The sequence below is a fragment of the Pipistrellus kuhlii genome, unplaced genomic scaffold, assembly GCF_014108245.1.
Source record: "Pipistrellus kuhlii isolate mPipKuh1 unplaced genomic scaffold, mPipKuh1.p scaffold_m20_p_2, whole genome shotgun sequence".
Classification (NCBI taxonomy): domain Eukaryota; kingdom Metazoa; phylum Chordata; class Mammalia; order Chiroptera; family Vespertilionidae; genus Pipistrellus; species Pipistrellus kuhlii.
The window spans coordinates 187,378,281-187,404,784 of NW_023425515.1; the positions used below are offsets into that span (position 1 = coordinate 187,378,281).

The following is a 26,504-nucleotide window of genomic DNA, read 5'->3' on the forward strand; positions in this document are numbered from 1 at the left end:
AACTTGTCGTTTCAGTCCTATTATCTTTGCGGAGTCTGGGCTGTGCCTTCCTCTTGCAGAAACCTTTGTTTGCTCAAAGAGAAGCAGGAAAATGCCGAATGCCTTATTTTAGTATAGGATTAAAATACACGTGGTTAAGAACCTCATGGGGCCCAGCTGCTGGCTGGGTTTTCAATCCAAATAGAGAAGAAGAATGTTTGCTACCTCTTTGATAAATAAAGGCACTGCACTCTTTGGCTACAGGAAGGAAGCAGCTGCTAAGAGTTGATCTTTGAGGAATGGTGCAAATAAATGAGCTCTGACTCTTTTAGCTATGAAATCATGAACTTGTTGTTTATTAAACACTGTTAAAATGGACACAACTTAAGGTTTCATAAGCCATAGGACATTGCTAATTTCTGTTCTGGAGGTATGGATTATCAAAAGGAAAAGAATGTTCTTTTTTGCCTGTCACTAGTTGGTTCAGTTTAAAATTTTCCCATTTGATGGAATAGTTCAAGAAAAGTATGAAAGACCAGACTATCTGAAGCTTAATTTAGCTCCTCTAGTGGAGATTAAAATATGGCTTCAGTAATTACTCTTTTTTTTGTTTAATGTCATCTAATTTGATCCTTTGCTGTTCGTAGTTTTTAATAAATCTGAGACATGGGCAATGTAATTTAATAGGATTTTACTTCTCAATAGACTTTATTGTTGGGATGTGGATAAAAAAAACTGATTTAGATATAGATTAGAATTTATTTTCATTATATGGTTTTTGTTTGTTTTTTTAATATATTTTATTGATTTTGTACAGAGAGGGAGGGAGAGAGATAGAGAGCTAGAAACATCGATGAGAGAGAGTCATCGATCAGCTGCCTCTTGCACACCCCCTACTGGGGATATGCCCGCAACCAAGGTACATGCCCTTGACCGGAATCGAACCCAGGTCCCTTCAGTCCCCAAGCCGACGCTCTATCCATTGAGCCAAACCGGTCTCGGCTAGAATTTATTTTCAAAGACAAGGACAGTCAGTGGAAGTTGTGAGATCATTTAAATCTTCATATATCATTATAGTGTGTTTGAGTTCTGGGAATATAGTGACTATTTTGCAGGTGTGAGCCTATTGATGATTAGATAGTATTTTTTATTTTTATTATTTTTAAATATATTTTTTATTTTTTATAGAGAGGAAGGGCAAGGGATAGAGAGTTAGAAATATCGATGAGAGAGAAACATTGATCAGCTACCTCCTGCACACTCTCTGAGAATGTGCCCGCAACCAAGGTATAATACATGCCCTTGACTGGAATTGAACCTGGGACCCTTTAGTCCAAAGGCTGACACAATATCCACTGAGCCAAATGAGTTACGGCAGTATTTCTTTAAAAAAAAAATTTTTTTTTTAATTAATTTCAGAGAGGAAGGGAAAGGGAAAGAGAGAAACATCAATGATGAGAGAGAATCATTGATTGGTTGCCTCCTGTACACTCCCCACTGGGAATTGAGCCTGAAACCCAGGCATGTGCCCTGACCGGGAATTGAACCCTGACTTCCTGGTTCATAGGTCGACACTCAACCATTGAGCCACACCTGCTGGGCGATAGTATTTCATTTTTTCACATCTCTATTCTCTTTAATTTCTTCGTTAATTTGAAAAGTGTGCAGCTCTATTACTGCAGTGTCAGAGGTCAGATGGTTTGGATGTACTTCTTTCACTGATTGAGATTACTAGGTGTAAGTGACTAAACACACTGTTTTATTGGCTCTTAACTCATCCTGATTTGGCCTTCCTAGTGTAGAGATTCCTTAAAGGGCCTATAGGGTGGGCTCAGTTAAGAAGAAAAAAAGGAAGGGTTATTCCCAGAGTTAGTACCTATTATAGAGGTAATTATGGCAGTGGCATTTCCCTTTTTCTGAACTTGAATAAGTGGTGCCAGGGTTCTGAAGAGATCTTAAAAACAGGGGCATGCTAAATCGAACCAGACCTAAAAATAAGCTGAATGATCACTGAAACCCTGCACTGTGGGTCGAATCTCTCTATTTCTTTTCCCTTTTCCTTTGATGTGACCCTTAACTGTTTAAGCCTAGTTTCACATGAACTTTGAGAGGTCTTTTTTCCCACTGGTATGCATGAAGTGAACAGAAAGGGAAGTTTTGCTCGGCCTTCTTCCTGAGTTCCAGGATGCTAAATGCAAGAGTATAAGGAGTGTGGTCATCTTTTCCAAAGGATAGAGACTAAATTAGGTTTCAATGAGAAAGAAGCAAGGCAACAGAGCTTAGCTCTCAAGCGTCTTATTAAGATTTGTTTATTTTTGTGCTTTGGGTTTCATTTGAAAACAAAAACGATAAGAGGAAGATTGGAGGAGAGAATTGGAGGGACAGTACATCTGTTAGCACTGACTATCTTTCCCTGACCCTAGCAGGCGATACAGATTTAGGTTCATTATGTAGCTGTGCTGAAATTTTACTTATTAGCACCCTTAATCTGAATTCTTCTGTGCTCTTGCTGGAGTTATACTTTCTTATTTAATAACATCATTGTCACTTTGCTTTAGTGTGCTCAGAAATAACATTTTCACTGGGCCTTATTTTCTTTTTTACAATATTTTTATTGATTTCAAAGAGAAAAGGAAAAGTAGAGAGAGAGACATCAATGATGAGAGAGAATCATTGACTGGCTGCCTCTTGCGCACCTCCCCCCACCCCCCACTGGAGATCGAGTCTGCAATCTGGGCATGTACCCTTGATTAGAATCAAACCTGTGACCCTTCATTCCGTAGGCCAATGCTCTATCTACTAAGCCAAGCCAACTAAGGCTCTGGTACTTATTTTAAAGGTTAGTGTGATACTGACCAACCTGAAGACAACAGGTTGGTTATAGAAAATTGTACCTGGTTAAAGAGTTGTGAAATAATTGATCTTTGAAAGATATGGGCTATAGTTAAGGTATTAAAGGAGCCTCAAAATTCAACATAATTTATTTATTTATTTGTTTGTTTATTTATTTATTGTTTTCTTCCTAGGTGCATGCTATTATGATGCTAATCAGTCTATGTATGTGTTCGGAGGCTGTACCCAAAGCAGTTGCAATGCTGCCTTCAATGACCTCTGGAGACTTGACCTGAATAGCAAAGAGTGGATCCGACCTTTGGCTTCAGGTAAGAGATAAAATGCTCATCTTTGCCAAACCCGGTTTGGCTCAGTGGATAGAGCGTCTGCCTGCAGACTGAGAGGTCCCAGGTTTGATTCCGGTCAAGGGCATGTACCTTGGTTGTGGGCACATCTCTTATAGGGGGTGTGCAGAAGGCAGCTGATCAATGATTCTCCCTCATCGGTGTTTCTAACTCTCTAACCCTCTCTCTTCCCCTCTGTGAAAAATCAATAAAATATATTTTAAAAAACAACAACAACTCCTCGTTGCCTTCTTAACAGGTAATTCCCTTTATGTGGAAACTGCCCAATCCTTTTATTTTTTCCAATCCTCACCCAAAGATAATAAAGAAAGTGGAAGAGAGAGGGAAAGACAGAGAGAAATATCAATGTGAGAGAAACACATGGATTGGTTGCCTCCTGTACGGGCCTTGGCCAGGGCCTGGCCAGGGAGGAGCCTGCAACCTAGGTATGTGCCCTTAACTGGAATTGAACCTAGGACCCTTTGGTACACAGGCTGAGGCTCTATCCACTGAACCAAACTGGCTAGGGCCACAATCCTTTTTGGTCTTAAGGGCAAGTTATTGGAACTCCAGATTCGTTGTCCAATATTCTATGTAAATGCTAAGGGTAATATGCTTGTGTAAAAACTTTGAATTTTAAAAAAATTTATACTTTATCATTCATATTGATACCCTGCCAAAATTGTTACATACTACTGTGTGAATTCACTTGCGTGGATTTCTCAAGTACTTGTACAGGTGTAACATGCTTTTTGGTATGAAGTTGAAGCAGAAACACAGAGTCTTTGGAACTGTAGATGACTGACAGAAGCTATTGTCCCAGGGCTAAGATCTCTGAATATCTTTTGTTGTTTCCAGCTCAGATATTTGGGAGTGTATGGAACATGCCTCTGCTGGTTACTCTTAACTCAAGTGTGGGAAGATTCCACACTAGATGCATTCCTGCATAGTCCCACTATGCCAAAATTCTGGCAAGAGAAACGTGATTATTCCCCCCCCCTTTTTTTTAACCTGAACTTTCTTGGGGTAAAAACAAAAACAGAAACATTGTTTTTGTACTCGTGAGGCATATCAGTTTAAAAAGGCACAGTTATAAAATTTGAGGGACTGATGTAATAGAGAAATAGAGCCCACTGAGCCACTGAGTATGAAGTATTCTGCTAGATTTGTTGGCAGGGTTTTCCCAAGTATTCATTTGGCTTCTCCTCCTCCTCCTCCTCCTCCTCCTCCTCCTCCTCCTCCTCCTTCGGACTAATCAAAATAAGGTTTTATTTTTCCTCTGCAGTCTTTATTTATTTTTTCTTTATTGATTAAGATATTACATATGTGTCCTTACCCCTCCCATTACCTTCCCCCCTCATTGCCCTCCCCCCCCCCCCCCGTGTCTTTGTCCATTGGTTAGGCTTATATGCATGCATACAAGTCCTTGGGTTGATCTCTCCCCCTTACCACTCGTCTTCCCTACCTTTCCTCTGAGGTTTGATGGTCTAATCGATGTTTCTCTGTCTCTGGATCTGTTTTTATTCATCAGTTTATGTTGTTGACTGACTTATTTCACTTACCATAATGCTCCAATTCCATCCATGCTGTTGCAAATGGTAAGAATTCCTTCTTTTAGGATAGTATTCCATTGTGTAGTCATTTGGCTTTTCAAGTTTGGAATTAACTCCAGGACTAAGGTGACGCAGGTTTTTCTTATGCACATTTACTATTTATTTCAGCCTTGATTTACTATTTTGATTATTAAATGGGAGGCAACCTGGTGTATTAGAAAGGGCATTGGATTAAGAGTAAGGAGACATGAGGTTTTTAAGAATATATACTTTATAGCCGAAACCCGTTTGGCTCAGTGGACAGAGCATCGGTCTGCGGACTGAAGGGTCCCAGGTTCGATTCTGGTCAAGGGCATGTACATTGGTTGTGGGCACATCCCCAATGTGGGGTATGCAGGAGGCAGCTGGTCGACGTTTCTAGCTCTCTATCCCTCTCCCTTCCTCTCTAAAAAATCAATAAAATATATATTTTTTAAAAGAATATATACTTTAAAAAGAATATATACTTTATAGATATTAGAGAGAGGGTAAAGGATAGGGGTAGAGAGATAAAAACATTAATGAGAAACATCTGTTGGCTGCCCCTTGTATTCCCCCCACTGGGGATCAATCCTGCAACCTGGGTATGTGCCCTAACCAGGAATCATAACAGCTACAAGTTGCTTCCCCAAGCTTTGAGCTCCTATACCTATCCCTGCAATAGTCAAATAGAGGAGGGAGGAGCATAGTGACAGTGGATACTCATAGGTGGGATTCTCTGTTGTACAGATGCTCTTTATTAAAAGTACTAGAGGCCCAGTGCACGAGATTTATGCACTGGTAAGGTCCCTAGGCCTGGCTGGCAATCAGGGCTGATCTGTGAGGTGACTGGCTGGGTCTCCCCCCTGCTGGCACCTGCCTTGGCTGGCCTGGCATCGCCCACTTTCTGGCCCCACCTCAATCACCAGTCACCTCCCTCTGTCGGGTGACCGGCTGGAGTGATAGGGGATCCTCTTCTGGCACCCGCCTTGGCTAGCCTGGGGTCTGTAGGCTGGGAGCAGCTTCTACATTGAGTGTCTGCTCCCTGGTGATCAGTGTGCATCATAACGACTGGTCAGTCCACTTGTCATTCTGCTATTTGGTTGATTTGCATATTAGGCTTTTATTATATAGGATTAGGAAGATGAACAAGTGTTAATCTTTAAAAAAATTTTGGGAGTTAGTACTATTTTAGGGCCCTCAGAAATTTGTATATTGGAAGGTTTCATTTTTTAGCCCTTTGTCTCCTATTGCACTTAGTACAATATATTTTTTAAACAATCTTCTTTTAATTTTAATTTTGTTGATTTTTTACAGAGAGGAAGAGAGAGAGAGATAGAGAGTTAGAAACATCGATGAGAGAAATATCGATCAGCTGCCTCCTGCACACCATTGGGGATATGCCTACAACCAAGGCACATGCCCTCGACCGGAATCAAACCTGGGACCTTTCAGTCCACAGGCGGATGCTCTATCCACTGAGCCAAACCGGTTTCGGCGCTAAGTATAATATTGATTAATATTTGAAATCACAGATTTTAAAATGTAGAGTTTGTTCAGATTGCCTATACTTGGTGTCCAGGCCCCAGAGCAGCTTTGGTTGGTCCATTTGCAAAATGCTCATACTGCCTGTCTCCATTCTATAACCAAACTTTATACCTTTGATTATTTGGCATAGGTGTAGCTCTTTTTGTAAAGTGGAACTCTCTGATTTTGAGATCTTCATAATTGTTGCCAACTACTTTGCTTAGTTTTCCTTATTTCTCCCTATTAGATAGAATTTAATGGTGTTTTTTATCTTTCTCCCGGTCCTCCCCCCTCCAGTGCTTTTTTAAGACTGTTTTGAGATTTCCAAGGTAGAAAGTATCAGAGAAATAACTGAATTTTTAAAAATACAATGTTAGCCTGTTTCCTTTTATAAGTCATGTAAGCTTCTGAATGTTAAAGATAATTTTCTAACAAAGTACCTCAAAGAATCTAGTTGCTATACCGTTCTAATCTACAATTAGAACCTAGTTTTAGAGGGGAAAACTTGTGTTTTTGAAATGTCTATGCTTAAACAAACAATAGTTGAGTTAAGAGCCCCTGAGATTCTCATTTAGACAGAAATCCCATGGGAAGATTGCCTGAGGAAATGTTTCTATATGCTGTCATGAGTCCCAGCCACAATTACTTCCTAACTGAAACATCAGAGACTCTTTCTGAACAAAACAGTGTTGATATGTCCTGGTGTGCCTGAGTCACCCTCTTTAGTGCATGGAGGGTGGGTTGGGGAGGGTGCCTGAGGGAGGGTGCTTCTCACTACCCTTTCATGCTAGCTGTGAAGTCTTCCTCTAGCATTTGAGTATTTATCCAATACAAGTGATGAACATTTAAAGCAATAGCTTTAACAGTATTTAGTCTTCAAATATGTAGCTATTTGGAGAAGAACATCAAACAAGCAGTGGAACAGTATGGGGTGGGAATCTTGATAGACATTGCTACTGTGCCAGGTATCTTTTTACATGTTTATGTGGTTATATTGTGAGTGGAGCGTTATTATTTGGCTGATGTCTTACTTAGCTCAGGCTGTGATAACAAAATATCATACATAGACTGGTTGGTTTCAACAGCAGAAATTTATTTCTCAATTCTGGAAGCTAGGCGTCTTGAGATCAGAGTGCCGGTGAGGGCTGTCTTCCTGGCTTTCAGACAGCTGCCTTCTTGCTCCATCCTCTCATAGCAGAGAATGTCCTGTGTTGTGTGTTTTTCTTTTTCTTTCTTTTTTTTTCTTTTTTTTTTAGTAAGAACACTGATCCCATCATGAGGGCCCCACCACTCTCAAATTCTAACCCTAATTATTTCCCTAAAGTCCTCTCTCCAGATGCCATTGCATTGGGATTAGGGCTTTCACATATGAATTTTGGGAGAGATATAGTTTGGTCCATAGCAGTTGGAATTAACCAGTTGCATTGAAACCTTGTCTTTATTAATTCCTTTTGAAATCATACACATGCTCCATCTGGAGGATGATGAGTATTGGAATGAGAGCTCTTAGAGCTGAGAGAGACCTTCATATAGCTACACTTCTCAGATATTTCCAAAGAGACATCTATATCCTCCTGCCTTTTACAATTGCTATTGTGCTCCCTGCCCTCATGGAGCTTATATTACAGTAGAGAAGAGACAAAAAAACAAGCAAATTGAGAAATTATTAAGGGAACAAACAAGGAATGAGATACAAAGAAGGGGAGAGCTACTTTAAACAGGAGGCAACATTTTTTTACTGAGATCTGAAGGATGACAAGTGGAGAAAAGTGAGAACATGTGCAGAGACTCAGGGGCAATAAAGAATCAGACATGCTGGAAGACTTGAAAGCAGGCCTTTGTAGATGTGGCATAATGATCAAGGAATAGAGTTTGGCTCAGTGGATAGAGTGTTGGCCTTCGGACTCAAGAGTCCCAGGTTCGATTCCAGTCAAAGACATGTACCTTGGTTGCAAGCACATACCAGTAGGGAGTGTGCAGGAGGCAGCTGATCGATGACTCTCTCTCATTGATGTTTCTAACTTTCTATCTCTCTCCCTTCCTCTCTATAAAAAAATCAATAAAATATATTTTTTAAAATCAATAAAAATATATTATTAATAAAACAAAAAAAGAATAGAGTGGCACAGGTGGAGTTTATATGTAGACAGGAGCCAACTCACTCACAGACCAAATTTTGTGAACATTTGAGATTTTAAGCAGAGGAGCATTATGACCCAACTAGGGTCCCTAGGCCTGGCTGGCTATCAGGACCGATCTTTGGGGTGCCTGGCGGAGTGTTTGGCTCCCTCCCCCGCTGGCACTTGCCTTAGCTAGCCTTGTGCCACCAGCTCGCTGACCCTGTCCCCCACCACTGCTGCCAGTCACCTCCCTCTGTGGGGCAATTGGCAGGTTGATCAGGGCCTCCCGCTAGCACCCACCTTGGCTGGTCTGGGGCCTGCAGGCTGGGGCAGCTCCTGTGTTGAGCATCTGCCCCTTGGGTGGTCAGCATGTGTCATTCCACTGTTCAGTCAATTTGCATGCTAGGCTTTTATTATATAGGATTTGCATTTTAAAGAACACTTTTGCAGCTGTGAAGGAAGTAGATTGAAGTAGGCAAGAAAAGAAAAGAACAGATAGGCTATCAAAATAGTACAGATGAGTACTGTGATGGCTTGGACTAGAGTCCTAGTAGAGGAGACCGAAGTAGATGTGATCTGAACTTACATGTTAAAATTAATGGGACTTCTGTATAGATTGGATATGGGAGGGTGAGAGAGTCATACCAGCTCAATTGTATTTCAGGTTTGTGCAGCTAAGTAGTTAGTGTTTGTTGATGTGGAAAATAAATATTTGGAAGAAGTTTCATTTTTAAACATTTCAAACATTTAATTGGTGGTATTATATTAAGTCATTGGTTGTTTTGAGAGTTTGACATTTAAAACAGAGCTTGGCTTCCCTTAAATGACAGTATAGTCTTTCCTTTGTTCAGTTAATTCTTCGCTCATCTTTCATTTGTTCATGAAGCAAATATTTATGGATTGCCTACTCTGTGCCTGGTATTATTTTAGATGCCAGGGATACATTACTTAATAAAACAGACAAAAGTTTTACTTCTAATGGAGATTACATTCAAATGAGGGAACACAGATATAAAACAAATGACAAATATAGTGCATGTGTGCATGTGTGTATATCAGTGCCTTCCCATTGCCTTGAAGATAACTCGAACCTGGGCCACAGGCAGGCCTGAAGATCTGTCTCATTAACTCATTTACCGTTGAGGAGGCAAGGCAAACTGGCTCTGCTCTGTAAAGCCTTCTCCTACCACTTGCAAATAAATCATCACGAGCTCTAACGCTGTCCCGACGTGTAACTGATGGTGAGTGCGCCCTTATCACACACTTCCAGTTGGACCACTGCTGGCATTAACGCTAATTAGATTATCTTACTCCTGCTGTCCCTTTTATTCTCTGTCTATACATTATTGCCCATAAAAGACAAGCCTCTCAAGACTATTTAAGACCATTTTAGCCATGATTCTTATATCAGATTAAAGCAGAATAAGCCAATTCCCTCTCCCCCCAAAAAGATAAATATGTAATAGAAAATGATTAATGCTATTGAATCAAAATAGAGCATGGTAAGGAAGGCTCTAGAATGGGGGGTGGTTATATCTAGGGTGATCAGGGTAGGCCTCATTGAGAAGATGATGTTAGAACAAAGACTTGCCGGGTTCAAGAAATGAATCATGTAGATATCTAAGGAAAGAACATTCCACACAGAGAGTATAACTAGTGCAAAGATCTAGAGGTGGGAGTGTGTTTGGGATAGTCAAGGGGTCATGAGAAATCCAGTGTGACTGGAACAGAGTGAACAGAGGAGAATATTCTTTGAGAGGAGGTTTGACAAATAATGTAAGTCTTTCTGGCCATTGTAAAGGCCAGAGTGAAATGGCTGGTCATTTGGTTTCTGAGAAGACTGTGTAAGAAGGCAAGTGTGGAAATGAGGAGATGGATTAAAAGTGGCATCACTAATCTAGGTGGGAAATGAGAATGATGGTGACTTGGACTGGTGTGTTAACAAAAAGATAAAACTGGGTGGATTGGCTAGAGCCAATGGGATTTGCCCACAGTTTGGATGTCCTGGCCGGTGTGGCTTAGTTGATTGAGCATTGTCCCATGCACTAGGAGGTTGCCAGTTCAATTCCCGATCAAGGGCACATGCCCAGGTTGCAGGCTCAATCCCTGGTAGGGGCATGCAGGAGGCAGCCAATTGATGTTGTGCTCTCACATCAATTTTTATCTCTCTCCCTTCCCCTTCCTCTCTCAAAATCAGCAAACTTTTTTAAAAAAGAATGGAAGAGAGGAGTTGAAGACAGTATAAACAATACATTAATTTTTTTGAAGAGTTTTGCTATAAAGGAGAGCTAAGAAATGAGATACTAAGTAGAGATGGTTGTAGGATTAACAGGTTGTTTTTGTGTTTTTAAGATGGCAGGTTATATAGCATATTTATATGCTGTTGGGAATGATTTGGATTGAAAGGAAGAATTGTTAGAGCAGTGTCCTTGAGTAGTGAGCAGGGCAGAATCTACTATACAAGTGGAGGAGTTGGCCATAGATGGAAACATTTACCGTTTATCCAAAGGAACAAGAAAGGAAAAGTATATGATTACTGTATGCTGGTGAATGGCTAAATGTGGGAGCTGGTGGCTGATTACTTTATCACTCAAAAAAAAAAAAAAAAAAGAAAAGAAAAGAAAAGAAAAAGAAAGCGTGGGACAGAACAGAAGCCGTTGGAAATCCTGGCCAATGCTTATGAATGTACAATTGTGTACATTGTAGTCTTTGCCAGGTGGTTCTAGGAAGTTGAGTGTTTCCCCTTCTGGTGTTATCCTAGATAACACCTTAGTTCTTTTTTTTTTTATGCTTATTAAATATTTTATGGCCTCTTCCTAACACATAAAATATTAAATACTTGTTTTGATGTACATGTCTATCAGTTCTTTATGGCTTGCTTCATTTTAAAGAAAAATTCTTTAAGGCCACCTTTAAGGTTTTTTTGATTGGTACATCTCTGGTTATTAATTTTTTTTTTAAATCAATCTTTATTGTTCATATTGTTACAAAGGTTCCTCATTTCTTCCCCCCTCCACCAGGTTCCCACCCCACCTTCCGCCCCCTCCCCATTCCCCATTGTCCTCATTTATAGGTGCAGTTTATGTTCAGTCTCTTCCTCCCTCCCTTTCCCCGATAGTAAATCCCTTTTCAGATAGTAAATCAGTTACTTAGCATTTTCTCATATCAATAATACCACCACATGCCCAATGATACATTTCACACAAAAGACATTTCCAAATAGGTCAACCAGCCTCATCCAGGCCCCACCCAAGGCACTCACAGATCAACACCCCAGCCCTATACTAACTCAACACATCCAGATCTAAGCCTTCATCACTTGATTCAACAGACCCTCAAGTTCCCACAAAAGTTTCCAGCCATGTCTGAGAGGCAGCCGTGGGGCAGGGGCAGGCGAGAAGCGAGCTGTTCCGGGCCTGGCTGCTCGGGACTTGGCTCTGTTGCTCTGGTTCGTTCCACAACCAGCTGCTCCGGGTCTGGTCACTGCCGCTCCCGACCTAGTTGCTCTGGACCTGGCTGCTGCTGCTCCGGGCCTGGCCGCTCCCAGCCTGGCAGCCGCTGCTCCAGGCCTGGCCACACCAGACCCGGCTGCTCTGGGCCCGGCTGCCCCGGGCCCGGCCGCTCCGAGTCTGGCCGCTCCCAGCCTGGATGCTCCGGGCTTGGCTACTGCTGTTCTGGACCTGGCTGCTCCCAACCTGGCTGCTCTGGGCCCGGCTTCTCCGGGCCCGGCCACTCCGGGTCTGGGTATTCCTGGACTGGCCACCCTGGGCTTGGCTGCCTCTGCCTCAGGCCTGGCTGCCACTGCCCCAGGTCTGGCTGCTCCAGTGCTGGCTGTTGTTGCTCTGGTTCTGGCTGCTGCTGCTCTGGGGCCTGGCCGTTGCTGCTCCGGGCCCAGTTGCCATTGCTTTGTGCCTGGGCACTCTAGGCCTGGCCACCGCTGTTCCAACATTCTGTCCTTTTTTTTTTTTTTTTTTTTTTTTTTAACGCATTTATGTTGCAATGTTGGCTGGTGAGTTGAGTTCTGACTTAGTCTTTGATTTTTCAAGATCTTCTTTGTATTCTTTCTTAAGTAATTTTACTATCTTTTGCTCTCACTTGATTTCTTCACATTGAGAACTTTGGTTTCTTCCTCCTTGTCCTGGGAGCTCAGCAGGTTGGCCTGTGGCACCCCTTTGTTCTCCGCGGGCTCCTGCGCTGCTCCAGCCTATTGCCGGGGTCGGCGCCGCCCAGGAAGCAGCCCCCGGCCTTGACTCCGTTGCCCGCGCTCAGAGGTCGATGGCTCGGGGGCACCCCCCGCCCCCCGCCGGGGGCCCCGTCGCCGGGCTCCCTGCCAGCGCCCGGCTGGCTGGTGTCCTGCAGGGGCTCCTGCTCCCTGTGGCATTCCTCCAGTCTGGAGCTTTTTTTTTTTTCTCCTTCCCGCTAGGGGAGTCTAGGATCAGAGTCAACAGACTGTCCTCAGTGCGCGCGACTCTGGGGGCTCCGCTTTTCGCCACTCCCCTGGGATTCCACCTCACAGCCCCGTCTCCCCCTGCCCGAGCCTGGGTCCCCAGGGTCTGGTACAGGACTGGGGTTCAGAGCAGTCCGGACTGAGGCTCAGCGCCGCCGGAGGCTTTGTTTCTTCACGCTAGGGTAATCCAGCATCAAAGTCAACATTCAGTCCTCTGCGCACAATGTGTGCGCGACTCCGGGGGCCCTGCTTTTCGCTGCTCGCTTGGGATTCCGCCTCACAGCCCCGTCTCCCCCACCGGAGCCTGGGTCCCCAGGGTCTGGCTCATAACTGGGGGTCAGTGCTGCCGGTTCGGGGGTTTAGCCCAAGCTGGGGGTTTTATTTCGTTCCTGCTAGGGAACGCCAGGCAGCACCCAGCCCTCTCCTCCTCTCCGGCTGCGACCTCTCCGCGCGAGTGTGCGTGCGTGCGTGCGTGCGCACAGCATGTCTCCGTACCTTAGGCTTTTTTTCAGCTCCTCTGATTTTCCTTCTGGTTTTCTCTTTCCTTCTTGTTGTAGAATTTTCAGTCAGTCGACTACCTGTAGCTCTGGGCGATGTCCACTATACATTTTAGTTGTATTCCATTGAAATTGTTGTGTGCTGCTGTGGTTAGGTGTCTACCCGAGCAGCCATCTTGGATCCTCCCACCTTAGTTCTTAATCAGTTAATTTGACTCAGTCTGTGTTCAATTCCCAGATCAAATGAGGAGTGCTTGGGATAGGTATTTCAAAAGACTAATATTTAAACCACTGTTTCTAAAATGCTCTTTATTCAAACTGAGGCTAATTTTGGCATCTGTTTAATATATAATATCATAAGTCACAGCCTTTTTTGGTAGACTTAAATCAAGATAAAGTTTTCAAGTAGAAGCTCTTACCTTAGAATTAGAGTGGTGGTCTGATTTTTAAAACTTCTTAAATATCAGCCAACACCCATTTCAGTTAGGAGAGTATAAATATTGGAAGAGTCTATAAATAGTAGGTCAAGATTTAAAGCTCAGCCTGTCATCTCAGTTAACTAGTCCTGGAGCACAGTTGATTTTCCCACCACATTCCCATAGAATCTTCTTTCCCAAGGATTTCTATTTTCCTTTCGAGTTTCTTCTCTTTCAGTCACACATGCAATCCCAGACGATGGCTTGTGGTTCAGGCCCTTTGTTTTAGAATAAACACACTCAAGGAGAGAGATACACAAACTAGATGCTTGTTCCAATCTTAACCTAGCAACTCCTGAGCTACTTGCTTCTGAATCTAATCACTTCTTCATTTTCTGGGTCTTGATTTCCTTCTCTGTAAAAAGAGGAAGAGATAAGACCACTGTTCTAACAACCACATAGCAGATCACTTTTCTCCAAATCACTTGGAAGCTTATTTAAAATATACAGGGTGAAGCAAAAGTAGGTTTACAATTGTTTATATGGAAAATAATACAATAATTCTATATAATAAAGAGCTAATATGCAAATGGTCTTCACACCCTCATGCCATCATGGCTCAGACACTCAACACTGGGGAGAGAGGAATGTGACCAGCCAGGCACAAATGAACTTAAGAGAAGAATGGGGACCAGCCAGGCTGTGGCCTGGGAGAGGGACAAGCCACCCGTGGCAGTCCTGGGTGCCTGTGACTACAGCCCAGGCAAAGCTACCTGCCCAGGTCCGCTGTGGCTGCGGTCAGCCCGGGTGAAGCCAGCCCAGGTCCTGGGTGCCTGCGGCTGGTCAGAGGGAGGGAAGCCCAGATCCATTTTTAAAATAATTTTGTTCCTTTAAGAATATTCCCTAAAAGAATAATCATATCTTCCAAAATCATTGAGAATCCTTCAGAAAAGCTAGTTTACTTTTGGAGTCAGGGGCAAGAAAAAGTATTGGTTATATTGGATGTCTGTAGGAAAGACAGGACATCCTTAGCAGCTGAAAAGTGCTAGAACTGTCCAGAGATAACTGCCCATAGTACCATTGTGTTTTCTGACTGTGTAAATCATACCTTAAAAATGATGCATATAGGGTTCTTGGATCCATGGGTGAAGCTTTCTGTCCTGTGTCTAGGGGAAAAACTTAGTCTTTGGTTCTCTACTGCCCTCTATGAGCCTTGGGTTAAGGCATCAGGAAATATCAAAACAAATAAGTCTGGAACTGATACCTGGCACCAGGTTTATCCAAAACAGCCCACAGAACAGTCTGTTCTGAGAAAGATCATCTACTATTCTTCCCTCCGCTTAGGTCCCAGGTGTCAATGTTGTCATTGAAATAGTTGCATGTGGAATTTTTTAGAATAATGTATTAGTATACTCATAATCACTAGATTCTGTTTTACATTAAAGGACTTTATATATTTTTTGAAATTACCATCATATGCAAATATGTTATGAGAATGCCAGGTCTCTGGAGATGCGGGAGAAGTGAATGCTTATCAACTGGTAAAGACTGAACCATGTAGCCATGTAGAGGATATATAATACTTGCCTTTCAAATACACTGTAAGCTTCTATTCTCTGTTCTAAAAGCAGATCATTGAGCTCACTGTTCAAATATTTTTGTGAATGTGAAAGCCAATTAATCCTACCTTATGGATCTTTTCTTGATTATCAAATGTATTGATTACCAAAATATACTAAAATCTGACTATAGCCTTTTCTCTCCATGTTGAAAATCCAGCATCCTTTAACTTTTATTCATTTGGTCCAACTCATGAGCCTTTTCTACTCTTTCTTTTTTTCTTTTTTTTTAAATATATATATATATATATATATATATATATATATATATATATATATAGTTTTAATATATATATATTTTGTACAGAGAGGAAGGGAGAGAGATAGAGAGTTAGAAACATCGATGAGAGAGAATCATCGATCAGCTGCCTCTTGCACACCCCCTACTGGGGATATGCCCGCAACCACCGCACATGCCCTTGACCGGAATCGAACCCGGGACCCTTCAGTCCCCAAGCCGACGCTCTATCCATTGAGCCAAACCGGTCTCGGCGTTTTCTACTCTTTCTTAAAACCTTTTAAACCTTTTCTTATTTGAGACAGAAATCTAGAGTGTCGCTGAGAATAAACAGTGATTCTCCTTAGAATTCTGAGCTTTCATATCTTACATTGTGATTCTGTCTGCCTACCATCTCGACAAGCAATTTTCGGTTGCTCTCAGACTATGTAGTGTCTCTGTTTATTCTCAGATAGCCACATAATCGCCTCCAACAGCACTTTTGTGTTTTATGACTACAATAAACTTCATTTTGCTTGATGCCTTATCCCTGTATATCTCCGATGCTCAGACATATTAACTTTATTTTATACTTGAATGAAATTGTAGAAATCTAATCCTATATGGGAGAATGCAAAAGAAGTTAGAAGACATTTCTAACTTCTGCTTTCCCATGAATGACTGTAGGTTTCCAGGACACTCAGCAGGGCCATGTACCCACTTAGGCCTAGAGCACATTGATTTTTATTCTCTATATAATCAGGATGAGGCCCATTGCTTAAGTTTTCTAGCTTTTGTGAATTTGAGGAGATTTTGTAAAGAGTCTACAGGGTGTTTTTTCTAGATGGGTGAGAATTGTGATTGGTGATTTATTAACTTAAAAATATTAACTTGAATTCTGGGAGGCTTCTTTGTCTTTTCAAATCTCAGTAGCTTTCATTTCTTCTTTGGGAGATGAACTCTTGAACTATGCTTTAAGTTATTATACTTTTCAAAAAAAGCAGTGCCCTGTTAATTTCCTCTTTTTCATAGTTCTCTCAAAGTGATTATGAGTTACGGATTTTATATTTGATGTGTTGGCTTTTACATTGTGTTCTTTTTTGCCTTCTCTCCCATTTTAGTAAGCTTTCTGAAATCCATAGCCTAATCTTGAAATGTTGCTAGCTGTTTGATTACATATATGAGTTACAGGGTGCATACATTTTAAGTGAGTATTGTGTTCTTGAAAACCTCACATAATGAATTTTAATTCTGACATTGGTTTGCTGCTACTTCTGTTTACTGGTGAAAGTAGTAGGTGATGGAAGGCATGTGACAACAGTGTAAACAGGGTTTATAATTCACTCTACCAGCTTTGAACTAGCCATTCTTTTCTTCTTAATAATACTTTATTAAGATATAATTTACATATAATAAAATGAACAAATTGTATTATTACATATAACAAAATGAACAAGTCATTTGGTCTGGCCTGCCAAGGCATCAGGGGTGAGTTAATTAAATGATTGACCAAACATAGCAGGCTAATTTTTAAAAATATATATTTTTATTGATTTTTTTTACAGAGAGGAAGAGAGAGGGATAGAGAGTTAGAAACATCAATGAGAGAGAATCATCGATCAGCTGCCTTTTGCGTACCCCCTACTGGGGATGTGCCCTCAACCAAGGTACATGCCCTTGACCGGAATCAAACCTGGGACCTTTCAGTCCGCAAGCCAACTCTCTATCCACTGAGCCAAACCGGTTTCGGCATAGCAGGCTAATTTTTAAGTTGATAATTTTCTATGGCCCACAAATTATGTTATAAATATCCAAATAACCCTTGGCAGAAAAAAGGTTCCCCACCCCTGACCTAGATCAAGATACAAAATTATCACCTCAAAAAGTTCTCTCATGCCCCTCTGCTGCTAATACCACTCTCCAAAGAAGTAATCACTATTCTGACTCCTAACAGATTTTTTTTTTTGAGACTCATCTTGTTTTTTGTTGTTGTTTGGAGATTCATCTGTCAGTAGTTAAATGCTATGAGTGTTCCACAGTGTGACTATTCCACTTGATTTTTACACCATTCTCCTATTGATGGGTACTGGGTTATATAAGTTTGTTTGTGGACATAAGCACTCATTTCTTAAGACTTACTTGTCAACCTGAAGAAATATTCTAGATATAAGTATTCCTGAGATTTCTCCATTCACTTAGTTCTGCTTTAGTAGGAAGATCTGCGATTTGGGAAGGAAAGACTATTTGGCTAATAATTAAAAATACTACTCATTATTTAAGAACCTCATGACCTAAAGTGATGATAAGACTATGTTGTGAGAGAGAAGGAGGCTAGTTAGTAATACCATTACAAGCATGATTTTTGTGCCAAACACAGGTTTGCATCCAGATCTCTGTTGCTTAGTAACTGGGTGACTTTAGATTATTTAACATCTTATTTGTGTCACCTTTAGGGTAGAGATGATAATACCGACCTTTCATAATTTTTGTTCAGATTATATACAATACAGTACTCAGATGGGGAGGGATGTAGAGAATGAAGTAATAAACAAGGAGTGGAAAGTGGTCATGGTTATCCTCTAGTTTTCAAAGCTTAAAAAGTGATGGCATTCATTGCTTTGTTTATTCATTTTCATGTCTTTATTTATTGAATGTTTATGCCCAGTGTTGTTATAGGTACTAGAGATACAGGTGTGAACAAGAAGCAGGGTCTACTGGGGGAAGACAGAATAAACAGATAAATCATACAAAGAAAATATAAAGAACTAAGAAGAAAATAACTGGTAATGCAAGAGAGTAGATGGGATGTTTAAAGTAAGTTATAAAATATGCATAGAGCCAGGACTTATAATTAAAAGGAAATTTGATTTGTGAGGAGAAAAGTAGCAAGCTAGCAATTAGGATTCTATTAACAATTTGTTATAACTTATTTTTAAGGCTGATTGTTTTTAATTAAGATTATATATTTGATGAAAATAACTATGAAGTACTTGAATCTCCATCTACATTTTTTTATTTTTCTAGAAGGAAGACACCCAGTTGCCCAGGTACCACTTACATATGCTAATCTCTATGAACAAGGCATAAGATGTTACTTAGGTGGCTAAATTCTTTGTTGTATCAGCTTCTTCCAGACCCATGGGCCAGGTCCTGGTCAATCTCCTTTATGAGTTGGTGATTTCTCCTTATCTCCTCTAGCCCTATGCAGTCCTGGAACAGCCTGGAACTGTGGTGGTCTCGGGAGATGTGAATGAGCGCAGAGCCAGTGGGTTCCCCTAGGAAAGGAAGGAATCCTTCTTGTTTGTTTATAAAGTTCAGATCCTGGGATTTTTCCAGAATACATGCTTTTCTAAGGTGGGTACACATTCTCTCCTGCTGGAGAGAAGAGTGGGAAAGTTTGCATAGCACAAATCTGGGTAAACTTTGAATACTTTGGGGGCGAGAATAAATAAGATTACGCCATATTTCAGTTTGGCTCTCTCCCGCCTAACTATGATTTTCCTATTTTGACACCAGGCCAGACACTGTATGACTAGCAGCATTGTTTTCACTTCTAAACAGAGCCACTTACAAAGAATGCCCCCTCTGCCCCCTCTTAGAACTGCAATTAACAGTTTATCAGATTAAACTGAGACTCTGGACCTCTTCTTCTTCCCCAGAAATTGAATCAAAAGTCTACTTGAAGTGGTAACAAGGAACTATTACTGGTTTTCATGTTGTTAATTTTTAGCTGATAAGTGCTACCCTATTCATCAAACGACCTGGGTCTGTTGTGTGGGTTTGTTTAGAAGTGAAAACAATGCCAAGAGGGAATTTGTTTTGTCCCTCTCTGTGGCACATATAGTTATATAGGATCTAAAAGTTTCTTATGCCCATTATAAAAGTTCCTCTTGTTTTGGGTATTCTGTTAAAGACACAGGGAGTGATGTTTATAAAGATGTAGGTATAATTTTAATAATAAAAATATTTGCCCTGGCTTCTTATCCGACAAAACACCAAATGGCGGATGACGCAGGTGCTGCGGGAGGGCCCGGAGGCCTCGGGGGCCCCGGAATAGGAAGTCGCCATGGCTTCCGTGGAGGATTTGGCAGCAGCCTCCGGGGCTGGGGTCGTGGCCGGGGTTGGGGCAGGGGCCAAGGCCGAGGGCAAAGGAGTGGATCCCTGTCACCAAGCTGGGCCACATGGTCAGGGACATGAAGATCAAATCCCTAGAGGAGATCTACCTATTTTCCTTGCCCATCAAGGAATCTGAGATCATTGACGTTTTCTTGGGGGCATCTCTCAAGGATGAGGTGTTGAAGATCATGCCTGTGCAATAGACCCGTGCCGGCCAGAGGATCCGGTTCAAGGCATTTGTCGCCATTGGGGACTACAATGGACATGTTGGTCTGGGTGTTAAGTGCTCAAAGAAAGTAGCCACTGCCATCTGCAGAGCCATCATCCTGGCCAAGCTCTCTATTGTGCCCGTGTGGCGAGGCTACTGGCGAAACAAGATTGGCAAGCCCCACACGGTTCCTTGCAAGGTGACTGGCCCTGTGGCTCTGTACTGGTGCGCCTCATCCCTGCCCCCAGGGGTGCGGGCATTGTCTCCGCCCCTGTGCCCAAGAAGTTGCTGCTGATGGCTGGTATTGATGACTGCTACACCTCGGCCAGGGGCTGCACTGCCACCCTGGGCAACTTCGCCAAGGCCACCTTTGATGCCATCTCTAAGACTTACAGCTATCTCACCCCGGATCTCTGGAAGGAGATGGTGTTCACCAAGTCTCCCTATCAGGAATTCACTGACCATCTTGTGAAGACTCACACCAGAGTTTCTGTGCAGAGGACCCAGGCTCCAGCTATGGCCACCACATAATTTTATACAAGAAAAATAAAGTGATGATTTAAGCCTGAAAAAAAAAAAAAAATGTGCCCTGAAGCCTGGGATCCAGATGAGCCTTGTTTTTTATCAGTGAGTTGTTTTGATATCAACCAGTAGATTTCTCGCCATGTTGAAACAGAGGAATAAAATAAGAAAAAAAAAAGAGTGTGGATCAATTAAACTTTTAAAGTGTTTAACCTTTCCCCTGCTGAAAGGCCCACTGATGCCTCCATTATAGGTTGTGATTAACTGGAACCAGTTACCATCCCAACTCATGAGGGTTCTAACCATTTGCTTCCATGGGTTGGTTCATTCAATTCAGTAAACTTTTTCAGAAAAAATAGTTCCTGTTCTGTAGAATAGTACATATAATCTTACTGGGAGACTTTAACTAGATAATTTCAACACAATGTGCTAAATGCTAATTGAGGTAGACACAGGATGTCCCCTCCCCATCCACTCCTCCCCCTAGGAAGGCCTTTAGCCCCACTTGGAAAGAGATGATGCTGGCAGAGATCCTGAAAAGAGCCATGTCTATGCAGAAAGACTTACCGTATTTTTCGGACCATAAGACGCTCTGGACCGTAAGACGCACCAGTTTTTAGAGAAGGGAAATGAAGAAAAAGATTCTGAAACAAATAGTGTCCTAAAATATTTTATGTGCATTAAAACCCAACATCACAGTCATAAACTTATGTAATCAACCCTGTAAAGTAAACAGCAGCATTTAGAACCATTTTAGAGCCGGGCAAGCACACAGAGCCGGGCAAGTAAAAAAACTTTTTTTTTAAAGTATATGTGTAGGCTATATTTGGACCATAAGATGCAGGGACTTTTTCCCCCCACTTAGTGCGTCTTATGGTCCGAAAAATACAGTAGTTCTTTTGATTCCAGTACCATGTTCTTGGTGACTAACTCAAATCTCTATTTTAGGCTGAGTTAAAAGAGCGCAATTAATTAGAACCAAGTCTTAGAGAACTGTAGTTTGAGGTTCTGTAGTGACTTTGCAAAGAATAACTTTATATTTGCCTCCTACTTTCCTTCTTTACAATAAGCATATTTTTAATCTTCTGTGAGCATCTATCTAAATGCAAAGACTTACTGTAATTATTATTGGCCATATTGATATTAATGTGCACATATTTACAACATCAGAAGAGAAATTGATGCCTGTTTCAGATAGAGCCCATTGGTCCTGGCTGCCTACTTTGGAGACCATTCTATTTTTTTAAAATATATTTTATTGATTTTGTACAGAGAGGAAGGGAGAGAGATAGAGAGTTAGAAACATCGATGAGAGAGAGTCATCGATCAGCTGCCTCTTGCATACTCCCTACTGGGGATATGCCTGCAACCAAGGTACATGCCCTTGACCAGAATCAAACCCGGGACCTTTCAGTCCCCAAGCTGACACTCTATCCATTGAGCCAAACCCGTTTCGGCTGGAGACCATTCTGAAGAGTTATTTGTCTTCAAGATGTTTACAGCCCAAGAAGGTTCTTTTATACTCTTGAACTGTGATATGTTCTCAGTTTCTTTTTACCTTCTTATTCCTCAAATCAGAAAATGGTGAAACACGCTTTTCTTGTTTCCATTACAAAGTGTTACCTATAAAATTAAAAACCGTTTATAGACATGTAAGCAATTAAATGTTAACTTCAGTAGTTAACAACTAAAGGGTCTCTTTGCCTCCTAAGTTGTGCCAGCACCTCTTCTTGTGCCCTCTGGGTTTTCTGATTCAGATGCTAATGGTGGTATTCTGGGAAATGCTTCTCCAAATTATTCTTCTGACCTCTGAACTCTTGCAGTCAAGGTCAGTCTCTTCACACACCACCATAATGACAGCTCTGTCTAGCCCAAGGCTTGATAAGCTTCCCAAGACCCAGCTTGGGTCCTATCAGCAAAAATAATCTCCCCCCCCCCCCACCTCCCCCCAGCTCTCTCCCATGCACACACCAACTCAAGGCTCCTCGCTGGTACAGGGAAGTACCCACACAAAAGAAACTGAGGTAAGGTTGTTGGTTAATCTTATCTGTCTGGTCTCATTTTGCCCTCAAGGCCAGTTTTGTGTGGGAAGGACTAGTGTAGTACTTATGGAGTGAATGCCTGTCATTGGACCTACCCTGAGAAAGTCAGTACTGCGAAGGTTGTTAACATGAAATGGAGAGATGAACTGAGCGTCAGTACCGTTACTCATTCTTTAATGTCCCCTTTGGAATCATTACTATAACATAATTTGAAAGCATTCAGGGAAAAATTTTTGACTGCTGGTTAAGAAGCAATTTAGACCATGCTCCCTTTAAAAGGAAAGCCCCACACAGACACGTTCCAGAATTTCATGAGAGAAGTGAGATGTTTTTGTCCAGTACCTTTCTTCTGGATTCATTGGCACTAGTGAGTCCCACAGTTAAATTTTTCATGCTCACAATTTTCTTGTTTTCAAACTTTACCTCTTATAAGTCCCTAATTCCTAGTTTTAAATCTTTCTATTTTCAGAGTCACTTATGTTGTTGTATGTGAGTCTTAAAGTGATTTGCCAGAAAGCCAGTAGGAGGAACACATTTTAAAATTTATTTTTCAGAGTGTGGGTTCAGTGACATGTAGATGGGGCCAACCAGGGAAATGTTTGTAGATTGAAAATGTTAAAGTAGTTCCTTTCAACACCCCTTTAATCAAAGCATTGGCCAAGAAAAACCGACCTTGGATCCATATCCTTACTCTGCTATCAAAATAAAGGGTTCTTTTATATAGTCATATGCAACGTGGATGCACAGAATAAATTAAGGATAGATTCAGGATTAAGAAGAATCATCTAGCCCTAGCTGGTTTGGCTCAGTGGATAGAGCATCGACCTGTAGACCTAAGGGTCCCAGATTTGATTCTGGTCGAGGGCCCTGGTTGGGGCTTGTGCAGAAGGCAACCAATCGATGTGTTTCTCTCACATTGATACTTCTCTCTGTCTTTCCCTCTCTATAACAGTCAGTGGGAAAATATACATAGGTAAGGATTAAAAAAAAGAAGAATCATCATCATCATCTAAACTTGGATATAAGGCAAAAGGATGACTGCATGCCTTTTTAAGTCCTATTGGAGCATTGTCAAGGAGCATATTTAACTCTCTACAATATGGTTTTTAAAATTTAGTCCCCTGGGAGCTTATTAGACATGCAATGTCTGACCCCACCCCTTCCTCCTAAATGGGAAACTCAGAAGGGTGTCCCAGCAGTCTGTTGTAACTAGACCTCCAATTACTTCTGATGTAGCTAAAGATTAAGAATTACAGCTGTAGGGGAATGTAACTATCCTATATAATAAAAGGCTAATATGCAATTTGATCTAACAGAGCAATGACTGGTTGCTGTGATGCACACTGACCACCAGGGGGCAGACAATGCGGGAGCTTCCCCTTGGTGGTCAGTGTGCCTCCCACAGTGGGTGCACCACTCAGCCAGAAGCTGGGCTCATAGCTGGGGAGTGCAGCCATCATGGCAGCCGCTAAAGATGAGCTGTCAGTCGGACATCCCCTGAGAGCTCCCAGACTGCTAGAGGCACAGGCCGGGTTGAGGAACACCCTCCCACACCTGTGCACAAATTTTGTGCACTGGGCCTCTAGTTATTTATAACATATTAATAATAAACTAATGATATTAATAAGTAAAGATCATAGTCTGGAGATATAAAAATAATTTTTAGTCACAGATAAAATACATTCCCCAATGAAAACATGTTCTTGTTTTATCTTGTGTCCCACAGTTGAGCTACTCTTCTAGCCCTAGGTTCTGAATGAATAGAAACTGCAGTTGTGGGGAAATGGCACAGAAACCAAACCAGAATTAGAATTGCTTCACTGTTTTGCCATCTTCTTTGCAAAAGTAAACAAGAATGCAATTCTACCACTGTCTTTTGCATGTGAAACTTTCTTCTGATTCATAGGAATCTTGGGAAACATCTGAACCAATTAACAATTTTAGGGAATGCCAGTTCAGTGCATAGAATGCCTATCTGATCACCCAGTTTCCCACAGTTGCCTTTTTGGCTTGTGCCTTGTTTTGAATTTGCTCCATTGATCATATCTGCTGTGTTGATTAGGAGGCCTTTGCTATGTTTGGGGAATTAAGCCTGTGAGAACATTGGCTCTGGAGGAACAGGCTTGAGTAACATGTCTGTCCGATTTGGATTATAGGCACATTTTGTCCTGTGCTGCTTGGTGAGAAGCTACTTCAATACATGGGAGCAACACTCCACTTTTGTGATACAATGATATTTAGACTTTGTGTAGAGGCCCAGTAGCCTTATTATTTTGAAAGCAGGCCAAGAAATGTGCTAATGAGTGTAAACCTTAATTTGTAAGTTTTCTTGGGGTGAGGTGTTTACTTCATGTCACCATGATGACGATGGGCCTTTTAACTATGAAGGTCTGCTGGTATCAGAGTGCCCTATATTATGCAAGATTTTCCGTAAATCACTCAGTCTCTAATGTATTGTAGTAGTGGGGTGTGTTTTAATAATAATCTATTAAACAACGGCATGACATCATTTTAGCTACTGTATGGAATGAGCTGCATGCACATAGGTGCAATTCTTCAAACTTCAGGGCCTGACATTTTATCCAGGGCTATTCCATATCTAAGTTAGCTGTTTCCCTTGTCTGAGGATGTTTGGTCATGTGGGTTTTATTTTAGAAAGTTTATTAGTAATTAGAACTTTAAAACAATGAATAAAAGTATATAATTGAACATGAATTTTCTTGTATTCTTCCTCCCCCCAAAAAATCTAGTAAAGATTTATTGTTTGCTTTCCAGAACTCCATTTGGCTAAAGAAGCTATTTAAAATATAGAAGCTGCTAAAGTTCTCTGACCTCACCATAAATTTAATTGTTTTGATGTGGACCTTGCATTAAAATAATTAATTGGCCGAAACCAGTTTGGCTCAGTAATAGAACGTCAGCCTGAGGACTGAAAGGTCCCAGGTTCGATTCCGGTCAAGAGCATGTACCTTGGTTGCGGGCACATCCCCAGTAGGGGGTGTGCAGGAGGCAGCTGGTTGATTTTTCTCTCTCATCGATGTTTCTGGCTCTCTATCCCTCTCTCTTCCTCTCTATAAAATAAAAATCAATAAAATATATTTTGGGGAAAAAAATTAATTGGAAGGTGCCCTCGTTGGTGTGGGTCAGTTGGTTGAGCATTGTTCCATGCACTGAGAAGTTACCTGTTGGGTTCCTGGTCAGGCCATTTGCCCAGGTTTCTGGCTTAATCCCCAGGAGAGGGCATGCAGGAAGCAGCCAATCGACAGTTCTATCTCATTGATGTTTCTCTCTTTCCCTTTCTCTCTAAAAATTAATTTTAAAATATATTTTTTAAAAGATAATTGGAAGGGGAATTAAAGTCCCTCTGCTTTAAACAAATTTAAAACATAAAATATGCAGATTTTTGGAAATAATGAAAGTAGAGACTCTTTATGAAGGCCTCACACTATTGACTCTGGAAGTATTAAGAATTTAGCCGAGACTGGTTTGGCTCAATGGATAGAGCGTCGGCTTAGGGACTGAAGGGACCCGGGTTCGATTCCGGTCAAGGGCATGTACCTTGGTTGCGGGCATATCCCCAGTAGGGGGTGTGCAAGAGGCAGCTGATCGATGACTCTCTCTCATCGATGTTTCTAGCTCTCTATCTCTCTCCCTTCCTCTCTGTACAAAATCAATAAAATATATTTAAAAAAAAAAGAAAGTATTAAGAATTTAAAAATATCTAATTTGCAACAAATAATTAAATATGTGCATAATTGGGTCATAGAAAATTTGATACACCCATGTCTGTGACCACTTAATTCTGAACTACTGTATGTTACATGTTGAGGTTGTATGTTGAATTCTGTGTCCTCTCTTCCCCCTGCTTCATTTGTTCTTATATGATAGTTTTTCCCTACATTCCTTACAAATTCAGGTGGAGAAGAATGAGTAAATTAACTTTTAGTACAACCCTGCTTAGTTGTGGAGATATTTAAGTAATATACTGAAATTAAAGCTTCTATTTGTGACATAAACAGACCTTGGAAGTGCTGGATGAAGGAGTTC

General features: G+C 41.4%; 1 protein-coding gene and 1 pseudogene across 5 annotated transcripts in view; both read left to right on the forward strand.

The window, feature by feature from the left end:
• FBXO42 (F-box protein 42) overlaps positions 1-26,504 on the forward strand; it is a 70,935-nt gene that overhangs the window by 28,019 nt on the left and 16,412 nt on the right. For 4 of the 5 annotated variants that reach the window (XM_036444571.2, XM_036444570.2, XM_036444572.2 and 1 more), the window contains one exon: positions 3,006-3,140. The exons of the other annotated variant lie outside the window; for it this stretch is intronic. In XM_036444571.2, the coding sequence (XP_036300464.1) occupies positions 3,006-3,140 (135 nt within the window). The remainder of the gene's footprint in view (positions 1-3,005; positions 3,141-26,504) is intronic. 5 annotated transcript variants of the gene reach the window in all.
• LOC118722720 lies at positions 19,537-20,492 on the forward strand (annotated as a pseudogene).